At 38.1% G+C, this 12,104-nt stretch overlaps 1 protein-coding gene across 1 annotated transcript; it reads right to left on the reverse strand.

Annotated features, from left to right (window-relative positions):
- Positions 1-2,556: 2,556 nt before the first annotated feature.
- Positions 2,557-10,791, reverse strand: hunk (hormonally up-regulated Neu-associated kinase). Its single transcript, XM_059545126.1, has 9 exons — positions 10,247-10,791; positions 7,955-8,247; positions 7,713-7,768; positions 7,225-7,360; positions 7,008-7,135; positions 5,685-5,811; positions 5,433-5,601; positions 5,189-5,342; positions 2,557-4,393 (listed from the first exon to the last, which is right to left on the reverse strand). Exons 1-9 carry the CDS (start codon positions 10,469-10,471, stop codon positions 3,702-3,704), a joined length of 1,980 nt encoding a protein of 659 aa, XP_059401109.1. The 5' UTR covers positions 10,472-10,791; the 3' UTR covers positions 2,557-3,701.
- Between the last annotated feature and the right edge of the window lie 1,313 nt (positions 10,792-12,104).

Consider the following 12,104-nt stretch of genomic DNA (forward strand, 5'->3'; position numbering starts at 1 on the left):
TTCTTGTCCTTGTTAATTTATGTTTTATTTGTTTCTCCCATAGCCTATTTTTTTCACCTGCTTCGCCAGCCGCTGTCATGTTGATTAATGGACGCTGGCTGCAGTCTGCATCTGCACAGTGCATTTCACTTGAACTAAAGTGCTGATGTGCTGCACTTTCAGTATGATCTTACCCATCCCATTCACCTCCATCTCAGTGTCCAGACACAGATACACACACACACACACACGCGCGCGCGCATTTTGTCCTGGAGGACGGGCTGGTAATCAATAATGTAGACAGTGAGTCTGATTAAGCGAAGGTTACTTCAAATAACCCCATGAAGCAATCGACTCAAGGACTGTAGAGACAAACCCTCCAATAACAGTGGAGCTCAAAACAGGTTTTGCCAGTCCGTTCTTGCTAATATGCAAATACATTGTTGCGTGCAACAGCGGTTTAAACATTTGCCTGCATTAGCCCCAACATTACCTTTGAGTTATGATTGAAAGATTTGTGACATGTTGAGCTTGCGGATGCACGCAGAAGTTACCTTTTTTATTTTATTTTAAAACGCTGTATGCAAATATTATTTTACAGGCCGAATGCTTTGGATTCCACCTCTAAGTTCAAAACACTGTTAAATAATTGTAATGCATAATTGTAAAATAATTTGGGTATTTCTTTCCTCAAAATATATACACCAATTTTATAATTTATATATATATATATATATATATATATATATATATATATATATATATATATATATATTATTTGTTGGAAAAAACTGTTTTCTTAAGTTACACTGAAACAGTGTTTTGTGATTTAGAAAAAAGTTGTCACGTGTTTTAAAAATTATACATTTATATAATATATTTATTATATATTTGTTTGCCAAAACAATCAGTTTTACATTACATTGAATCAATGTTTTGTATTTTATAAATAGATTTAGCTGAAAAGTCTATGATAGTTTTATGGTTTTATTGTGGCAACTTACCCCTTTCAATGTGATGAAATTCCACAAAAAATAAAGTTTACACAAACAGAAACTGATTTTCAAAAATAAATTCACCTTAAAAAAACATGTGACAACTAGTCCTGTGAGGACAGTAGATTAATTGTATGTTTTTTCAGACACAAAGAAAATATTCCTGAGCTGGGGGAAAAAAAAGCCCTTCTGAAAACAGGATTAGTCTCAATCAGGGTCTAAGCCCCAGCAGATTGAGAGGTCTAAACACAGCAAGAAAGCCTTTATTTGACTTTGACTCTAATGATGATCTTAGCCATGTAACAACAGTAAACAGTGATTTGTGCACCCTGTCCAAAGGGTTGGCAATGCCCATTAAAATGCCCTGGTATTCCTATGCTGATGACACTAAAGTATATTTGTGATTACTTTATCCTTCCTTTTACTCAGGTTATGTTGTCAGCAAGTTAACTAGATATTTGTAGAGCCCTTCTTTACTTGTGTTAAGCTTAAAACAGCTGAAGAGAAGACCTTTTCAGTTCTGCTGACACTGAGAGCTCCCTGACTGGTCTTCTTGTTTGCATTGTATCCATGAATCAGTCAATCAGCACTAAATAGTAAATACAATAAAATGTTTACAATGAATTAGTTGTAATCTGAGTTCAACACAAGCTCAATCAACCACATTTGTGACATAATGGTGATTATCCTAAACATTAATTTCCACTTGTCCTTTTCTTGAAAAATCTGGGCTACAGTGTGTTAATCAACATCATGTCAAAACACTGTCAATTGAGTTAAACTGTATTAAAGCCAGAATTTGTCTATCAAAGCCATTAAAGTAGTAAACAGCGATCAAATAATATAAATGTTTCAAAGAAACTAGTCTTGTTTTGTTGGACGTTTTGGGGAATTCTTTGTTTTTATCTATCATGATACTACAAGATTATTGTAATCTGATTGAGCTTCATATTTCCATTTGATATCATCAGTGTGCCACAGGACTGTCACAGTACTTCTTTGAAATGGCATGATGGATGTTCTTGAATTAGTTAGAAAACTTTTGATTGCTAGAAAATTTGTGTTGTTCTGCATCATCTCACAGCCAATATATCTTCAGCTCATTTTGTTGTTGTGTATTACTCCGCATCTGATGGTTCGATGAGCTTTGGGTTTTTAATCATAGATTGTTTTTGCCACTTGAGCGCAAAAAGATTTTCAATCAGTATCTTCCTTTGTAAACAAAGCGTTTGGTTTTAATATACTTTGAATCCTCTTTTGTCCGTCAGCTTTTATCATCTTAGATTTATCTGGGCTTGAGTATACATGTCTGTGGGTCATGATATGGGTGTTTGTGCATGTGAGGGTGCAGCTGACTGGATTATCTGACACATGGTCTTTCAGCTGTCACTCATTTAATGGTTATTGCTGGGTTCTCGTGGGAAAAGCACACAGACACTAAGTCACCTGTTTCTTCATGACCAACTGTTAGAATTTAGATTCTGTGACAAATTATTTAAATACCATCAAAAAAAGAGACATTTTATGTTTGTAAAGAAATGCATGCAAATCTGTATTTAGGTAATGAGTATTTATTTTTGTGTGTCAAAAAAGTAATACATGCTGATTTAAAATAGAAAATTCATAACACAAATAATATTTTTAAAATATAAATATTTTATATCTTTTTTTACAGCATAAAAAAATCTTTTTTTTTTACTTTGCAAAAAACAAATCAATACAAAACTTACAAAAGGCCTTCAAAATCATCTTCACCATAGCAAAAGTACAAATACGTGTCACCAAAAAACTGACATCACATTTTTTTTTTTATCCTGGTGTGCATGCAAAAGTGTAGCAGAGATGAAAAAAAAATTCACAGCTTATCTAATGTCTAATGGCAGCATAAATCACCTTTAAACATGGAATGAAAGACGCTTGCGTTCTATGTACAGGTGGGTTATAATCTCTTATATTGGGGAGAAAACAGCAACCTGATTATAACCAGGTCATCAATCAAAAATATACACAGTATTGCACATCTATTATTTCACCAAATACGATTTTTGCAGGTAAAATGAATCTTATACACTAAGAGTTCAAATAATACTTAAAATCTCCCCAAAGGCTGAACGCAAGATATTTAAGGCTATACAAAATGTCAGCAATCCCCTAAAGTAGGAGGAATGTCATCTTTCAATTAAATACTGATAGTTTCATCACAGGTTTAAAAGTTCAGTACTGTTGACCTGAGTGTCATTACAATTTAAGGTTGAATAACATAAGGGCTTAAAAACCACTTATATTGTTTGATCATATCAACGCTATTAAAACCCCTTCAACCATTCCTTAACAGTCTTAATTGTATTACAGTACAACACATATAAGTACAAACATTATTGTGGGCAGTGACAGCTTTGTTTCACAGAAGAATTGTGCATTAAAGGTTGGCTCAGCTCAGCTGCTACATGGCACTTGGACTAGAATCATGTTGTATGTGTTGCTGCGTGTGAACTCGACATTCAGTGTCTAATGTCCTGGGGTCGAGTAACCTCTAGATCTAATTTTACACAGTGTTCAGTGCCTATCTGTTCTCTGGACGCCTTCACTCAAGCTATGTGTGTAACATATGCTAAATATATCTGGTCTATGCGTGGGAAACCCAACTGAGACCAACTGTGAGCGTTGTCGGTTAGATAACATGTTACAGCATACATCTGACTTTATGTAATCTAAAAGTTCTCCTCCTCAGCACAGAGTTTTGAGAGCCCCTGAGGTACAGAGCAGAGTCTGCATATGGTAGGGAGTTGGAGACTCCACTTGCACCACAGGATCTGGCCTGAACAGGGGCAGCTGGAAGCTGAAGGGCGCCACTTTTTTCTTGAAAATCTGCCCAATGCCCATGGTAGGGAACTTGCTGTGGTGCTGAGGGCTGTGGGGTTCCTCACTACCCCCGCTGCTGGGCGGGCTACCGCTTGAATCTGAGAAGCTTGAACAATCTGAAGCAGGAGGAATTTTCTTGAGTTGAGGTTTGATTATAAGAACAGGTGGGCTGGGGATCGTGGCCTTCTTCAAGTACGAGCTATCAGGCTGAAAAGCAGACACGTGTCGAGGTGGAGAGAGCGCTCCGTTGGTCAGCTTGAACCATGGCGATGGAGGAGCATCTCTGCTTGGTTGCTTGCTTGCGGACGCCCAGGAATGAGCGCCGAGGGAGGAAGGTGGGCGAGCGGAGATGTTGACAAATTTTGGGGAATCTTTGGAGCTGTCTTTCTGGACTGGCTGGGTCTCGGGTGTAGGATGGGTTGGGGTCCGCTGTGGGGTCGGCTGCGGGGTTGGGTACAGGGGGTGGATCTCCATGTACTCCAGAGAGGAGGAGGTGATACAACCACCATGTCCTGAGTAAACATCTTTAAAACCTCCGGTCACAGCTTTCAGAAGACCTGAAAATGAGAGAGGAAAGAGTTTGATTCAGAACGGATTCAACTTTTGTCTTTATTTGTATAAGCAACTACTAAACTGCATGCTAATACATTTTCTGTTTGTATTTCTATTACTCTGTCATGCAGAAAGTGAAAGTCTGCTGGGCTAGAGAATGTATTTTGCAGTTTAGCCCTACATTTTAAACTGCTTTAAGAGAAGATGCATTTAACTGTTTCGAATGTTCTTGTTGATAAAAAGAAAATCAGGCAAAACAACATAGGACCTAACTGATTTTGATGTGGAACAAAAGAAATTGATAATCTTACAGGTTAGAAGTAATTTGATAGTGAGTAAACTTGGTGAGGCTGAACTATCAACCAAAGAGAAAAATTCCAACTAACTGTACTATGTTCCATGTTGTGTTGAATTCTTCAATAGTCACATGACTTGGCAAACCAGCAAGTTAAAGTGAGTGGAACAGGTTTTCTTTACATGCCTTACATCTGTCTGTTGAAGTCATCTTTAATCTTTAAACGTTAATGATATTCTACATGATCAGAACAGCCCTAAAGGGTTTACATTTGTCTCTGTTTCATTTACTGTCAATTATCCCTCAGGTATCAAAGCTTATTTCAAAGCTGCCTTCAACAAAGAGCTATATTAAAAATGGTTTAATTTGTACCATTATGTAGTATTTATTCTCGTATATAATTATAGTCACACATCAATTGTGTGCCAAATCACATCTTAACCAAATAATTGGTTCATGCATGTCTATACTGTACTGTGTCTATAGTCTAGTTTCAGGCTCTCACCATTTCTGTGTTTCTTCTCCTTGGTGGGACCTTTGCTCACAGCGAGATACACGGGCGTCTGCTTGGGTGGAATCGTAATCTTCTCAACGTGTTTCCTCCATTGAGTCTGGAACAGCTCGCTCTTTTTCTCCTTCTCCATGTTGTACTGTTTCTCCTGTGAGAACGAGAGAATGTTAAACTCAGGAGACAGAACTGAAATGCTTCTATGGAGGACGTGTTGGTGTCTTTGTCTTCTCAAACTTACCCTGTACTCTTTTGAGAGTCTCTTCATCTTGTTGTTGAGCAGGAAGTACACAGTCAGTGTGTGGCAGGCTTTGTTAGTGAGCACCGCGCTCAGAACCTCACTGTGTTTGTAGCCCATTTTCTCAGTCATGTGGAGCAGAACCGTGTGGTTGATCTCCTCAATGTGGATCCTGAACGGTACAACAAGATGTTTAAGGTCATAATAAGTCATAAAAGATTTGGCTTTGACCTCCAAGCATTTTAGGTGACTAACCTATTTAAGTAAGGAACTCCAGTGTGAGGGTTGCCCAACTGCAGCCATGGATCAGCCATCACTTGGTGGATGTTGGGTCTCTTCTTGGGGTCAGGCTCGAGAAGTCTCTTCAGCAGGCTGATGGCAGCTGTGAACACAGACAGGAAGCCGTGAAGCCTTGCTATCTTGTGCTATCTTACTTTAAGAAAACAATGATCAGTCGCTGTGTTTAACTGATATTTTAGGATTAATAAATCATTGTTTATTAGGACAAACGCATTATGTTGTAGTAACGATTATTCAGCCTTTCTCCTATATATTACATAAGTCAAGCGCACAGCCTTGCGTCCTTGAGATGCTAAATACAGGTGTTATATAATGTGGTTAATCTCATTTCAACGCTGCATCATCTTGTAGTAATATATCCATTCACAGATTTAGTAGCGAATTAATCACCTGGTATTAAAAACACTCACGCAAGTGTAACAGAATGGAAAAGTTGACGGAATGTGATCAACCATGTGATCTACTTAAATTGATTTTATCTGGAATTCTTCTTGCTACAAATTAGTCAACAAAATACAATGATGAGATGGCAGCTAAAGTAGATATTATGGAAACATCTTACTTCTGTGGAAGGTTAACAGATGGCTGTTAGGAAATCTGAATAAAGCGGATCGTTTGATTTCATCTTGTGACTAAAACCGGTTTTTCTTGTGGTTGAAAAAATAAGCCACAACTTGTCTGGCACGTTTGCAGTAAACAACGTTTAGGAGCTGATGGCATTGCAATTTAAAGTATGAGTTCTTGAGTATGTTTTCATTCAAAATGACCATGATTATTACAGGTTAATGTGCAACCGCTGTTGTAAACATAACTGTTGTGACAAAAAATAATTAGGATCTAATGCATGATCTACGTAATGAATTCACTGGTAATAAATTTTGCATTAGTGTTGGCACTCGGGCATGTTTTTTTATGGCATGCAGGTTTTTTGTTGCTGGCAGTTGACTACAAAATAATGTGACAGAAATCAGCAAACTGGAACAATGAAGTTGGATTATGAAGACTCCCTGCTTTATTAGATTTGGCTTTCATCTCCAGAGATATTTAAAACACCAGTGGGCACCAGACCCTCCCTTTTGTTTTCAATTCAAAACAGTGACGTTTTTCAAGGACCTCATGCGTGCTCAAAATTCAGAGCATGGTGCCCATTATAACGTAATTGGTAGAAGGACACAAGCTTATTTTTTAGAATGCAATAGTTATTTGTTCTTGTTTTGATGTGACCTTTGTGGTCATAAAGATCTTTTGAACAACTCAGAGATGTAGTTCTCTCAATACCTGAAGAGATAGATGGAGGTAGAGGGTTCATATCTTTGTCCACCATCCTCTGATGAAGGGCTTTCAGGCTAAATGGCTCCACAGTGAACGGTAGGGTACCCGTCAGCATAGCATACATGTTCACCCCTCTACATTGAAACACATACATAGAGTCAAATTCAGAAAAGTTTACCAAATGCAAACTTAGAACATGGTGCTTCACATTTTGTGAACTCACATTGACCAGACATCCACTTTGGGTCCGTATTTCTTTCTTGAGAGAAGCTCAGGGGCGGCGTATGCTGGGCTGCCACACTGTGTGCTGAAGGGATCAGAGTATCCCAGAATGCCGGCACAGTTACTGAGGCCAAAATCTATATAGGGGAAACAGAGAGAAGGTTGTATGTAAGATAACAGTTGCATGTACTTTATCATAGATGGACTGACCTTCCCACTAGGAGGGGTGCAAAAAGGTTTATGGCTGCCCAACACTAACCCCGTCTGTCACACACAGCTGCTAAATAAAAGCCATGCGTTTGTTGGTTTTCTCACAAAGAGGTGAGAGGTCATTTGTTTTTAATGAGATACTGATTGCTCAGTAAGTCTTCACCACTTGCTAAAGATGAACACTTCCATGTCACTTCACTTTAGGTGACATTGAGACTTTGTGCTGTTCTTTAAGTTGCATTTAAAAACCTTGCATAATATATGCCGGACAATGCTTACCGATCAGCTTTATGTTGTCCTGTTCATCAAGGAGGAGATTTTCAATCTTTAAGTCTCTGTTGAAATTCAGAAAGAAAAATTATTTAAACAACCTTAATTTATCAAACAGCCATCTGAACTATAAATAAAAAAAGTCTTTGGAGTATCTACACATGGTTTCTCTGCTTTCAGAGTAACTTCACTATTCTTTGGAAAATCTCATTTAATGTTTTCCATCGTTGACTTCACACTTCATTTCTCACCTGTGAACAACTCCTGCCCTGTGCAGGTGCTCCACTGCCATGACTAGTTGGCGCACATATTTCTGGGCTTCTCTTTCTTCCAGCCTTTTCTTCTCATAAATGTGGTTCATAAGGTTTCCACCAGGGCAGAGCTCCATGACGAGGTAGTAGCTGTTCTCCGTCTCCAAGATGTCCAGCAGTTGGGTGATGTTGGGGTGCCGGATCATTTGCTGAATATCCCCTTCACGCCGCAAGTTCTTTGTGACATACGAGTCTTTTTTGGCCTTCCTCTTGTCAATCACTTTCACTGCCAGCTGTGGGGAAAAATTTAAAAATAATACTTAGTCAATATATAAAAGACAAATGGAGTGTAGTGGATGTACAGAATTATTCTAATAGCCCTGAAAAGGTTAGGCAAGCCAGACAGGACTCTTATTTGCCCGTCTCCTCACGTCTCAAGGGTTGAATGTTTGTCCCTGAGATCCTGTAGAGGACTTAGTGGGAGAAGGATAAGGACAAATGGCCAATGTGGCTACACATCAAACATGTTTAAACATGTTAAATTAAAGGAAGAATCTCCAAATGGCATGTTAATGCCACCCATTTGCCACCAACATGCAGTAAAAGACTAATGCTGTATAAACACTGAGTCAAACATAGCACTACCCCCATAACCACCCCCCACCTCCATAAAAAAACGTTATGGTATTATACAATATATATATATAAAGAGAGAGAATTAGCATAATTTCATCAAGATGGAAGGGTCTTTGTTCTCTATCCAACAGGATTTCTTTGTCCTGGGTTGAAAGTCCCTCTATAAGCTTTAACAATAGCCTGTTGTTATTGGTTCTACCCTTTATCAAAGAGCCCCAAACGTGACCCGAGGAGGGTTCAAGGGGTGACCTGCCATGCCACCACAAATCATCAGGCACAAAAAGAGACTGTTCAGCGAACCAGTCATACATGGCCAATTAAGAAGATAACTGTATCATTTACTTCAACTGAGTGGCACACTAAAAGACGTACAGAGAAAAAAGGGTCTGAATTCCCTCCCTAAACAATCGCCTAAAATGCTAATCCAATTGATGGTCGACGATCCCCCAGAGCCTCAGACTAACGTGTTGTTTTTCTCGCTGGCAGACAAAGGCGTCGAGGGTGAAAGTGGGTTAGATATGCTCACAGCATACATGAGGGAAGCATGTGCTATTGCCCACCGATCGTGAGCCCCGCCCCACCCTGTCTGTTTTTCTAGGTGATGTCAGGGAACGAGAGCAAGGCAGGACACATGAGGAACACGAGGCAGCCTCGCTTCTCTTTGTGTTTGCTAGCCATTTGCATCATCGCCCGGGAAAGACCTCTTCTCTTTTCCACAGCAACGGTGAGAGGAGGCAAGAAGGCTGAACAAACCTGATATGTTAAGAAGGTATTTCATGTCATTCACTGCAAGAGCAAACACTTTTTTTCTACATGCCAATAGACACTGCACCTCATAGCATGTCATTCCAAGGAAGAAGTTTACATTCTAAGTCAACAATAGTTAATAAATAAACACGCCCTGGAAACTAGATATCACATATTGAGCCTGCATTTTGCTGAAATAAAGAAGTGGAAAAACTGTTAAGAAATTCATTCTGAATGGCTGCACACTTTCTATGGGGTAATCTGAGGTTAATACAGACACCTGAATGCAAACAGGCTCAAGGGTTGTCTCTGTTACCTAATTACATTTTTGTGATGAAGAACATGAGACCATATTTTAAAAAAAAAATTATAAATCAGCTTTTAATTTAACATTGACATTAAACATTTATTTTATAATTAATCTCTAAATAACACACAACAAAGCATTGCAGTCATGGTCCATAGACTACCTTTGCATGCCATAGGCATTGAAAAGGGTTTGACCAAAACAATTCAGACAGATGTTATTTCAATTTTCATATTCAGACAATGATAGATGAACAAATAGGTGATCAGGGTGTAGTAAATAAATAATAAATTCAACTGCATTCAAGTCATGTATTTAACAGTTTAGACTTAAGTTGTGTTATTTTTTTCAGCTAACAATTCCGTATTCAGACAGTTACGTGAACAAATGGCTTAAGTAAATGTAGTAAATGACTAATGCAACAGCATTCAAGTCCTAGTTTTATTTCGATTCAGACTAATGGACTGGATATTTTAAGTTTTCGTTCACTTAGATGATATAAATAAACAAATTGTATACCTATATATTAAAAACACCATTAATATGCATTTTTATTACAGTGTCAGGAAGATATCAAAGTGAAGGACACTGGATCTTCTCACCTTCTCGCCGGTGATCGCGTGAAGCCCCTCTCTCACTTTGGCGAACGAGCCCTCTCCCAGCTTCCTCCCGATCAGATAGTTCCCAACTCTTTTCGTGTGGTAAAAGTTTCGCAGGATATCAGCTGGACGACCGCTGCCCATAGACGAAGGAGAGGTGTTTTCTGTGGCTTTCGCCCCAAAAATCCTCTCGCTGTCCATCCCCATGTCTGTCCCAGCATCGGGCATCCCTGCGCCTGTTGAACAAAACCTGTCGTCCTCTGAATCTAGTGTTACTGCTTATCAAGAAGACCTCTGTGAGAATGGGACATCTGAATCCCTGCTCCTAATAACTAAACCCTTAGCGGAAACTGACACATGCACCACCTGTTCGGCTCAGCTGGCTGTCAATACGCAAACTATAAGATTGTAATAGTTTACGTAAGTATTGCATTCGTCATGGGATAATTAATAAAGCCACTTGGTCCTAATCTAAACGTCTTATTAACATGCGGACGTCACCTTAGGATAAAGCTTAAGTTTCCAGCACCTCTCTGTATCTGAGTGAATGTCTGACTGCCGAGACTCTCACATTTGTTTTTTGAAGTTAGTTTACCGGCACGGGGTGGGGGCGTTTCTTATTTGCTAGAAAATCCTTTCTCAGTTACCGGGCTAAAATCTAATCCAATCAGTGGTCACGGCGGGAGCAGAGGCTCCACCCTCTCCCGAGTTGTAAAAGTAGCCCCGCCCCTCGCCCATGCTTTCCTAGACAACAAAGAGCATGGTTGCTGATGAGTCCGATTCCCGTGATACTTGATTTCTATCAGCTTTCCCCGGTGATGGTTTACGTAGAACACTTTAGACTAACTTACTGGTTGTGACTTAATTATCTATTGATTATTCATTCAAATCCAAACAAACACGTTTTATGCAGTGATGTCATGCATATCATTGATTTATTTTTCTTTAATTTGCTTGACATTCACCGCATTAGATAGAACTACACTTTACATACTAGTTACACTTTGCATACACTTTTTATACTACTTTTAAATAGCATTGCATATTATAACAAACATTATATTTTGTATAGATAGCACACTAAACAGTATAAAATTCATCCTCACTTGCATGTCTTCCTTTTTATTTTTTATTTTATTTCCACTTATATTTCTTTATCAGCTCACCCTATTTGTTTTCTGCATGATCTATTTCAACACTTTAAGCATTTTATATTCCTGACAATATTGTAATAAACATGCCAAATAATATAATATTTAGGAAATGTCTAAATTACTAAATGTAAATGTAATATAATAACAAATAAGCCAAGTGTCTCAGATTTTTAAATGACGTTTTTAAATGAAACTGAACTTGTTGCCAATTGAATATTAACCTTGAAACAAAACACTGTATCCTACAAAATAATAACAGAAAGACCACCGATGTAAATTTTAATAATTTAAAATTAAACAATTACATTTCACGTGTTTTGTAAATGAGTGCCTTCAATTTAATTCGTTCATAATTCGTAATCTCTTAGCGATGACTATCCTGACATAATTAATAGACCTCAACAACAATGGAAGGTTGGATTTATATATTTATTTATTTTTTTATAAGACATACTATTGCGTCACCACCATACACACTCGTTTGTCTTTATTGCTGAGATTTCCCTTATTGTAAAATAATAATAATATTATTATTATTATAAATTTTTTTTGTTTATGTATTCAATGCAGTGCTGTTTCTTCTTTGTAAAAGAATAAAAAAAAATAAAAATAAAAAAACCACACTTGTTTACATTACCATGCGGTCATGAGACAAGCGATGTACAGAGAAATTAAGGTAAGGGAAGTCTATTGCGCCCTCCATTGGT

Source organism: Carassius carassius, chromosome 49, assembly GCF_963082965.1.
Source record: "Carassius carassius chromosome 49, fCarCar2.1, whole genome shotgun sequence".
NCBI lineage: Eukaryota > Metazoa > Chordata > Actinopteri > Cypriniformes > Cyprinidae > Carassius > Carassius carassius.

Coding starts and splice junctions, on each gene's coding strand:
- hunk (XM_059545126.1), bottom strand. CDS start 10,471: ATGCCCGATGCTGGGACAGACATGGGGATGGACAGCGAGAGGATTTTT. Junction 7,769..7,954: donor AGGGCAGGAGTTGTTCACAG/GTGAGAAATGAA, acceptor GAATTTCAACAG/AGACTTAAAGATTGAAAATC. Junction 5,602..5,684: donor GGAGTTCCTTACTTAAATAG/GTTAGTCACCTA, acceptor TGTACCGTTCAG/GATCCACATTGAGGAGATCA.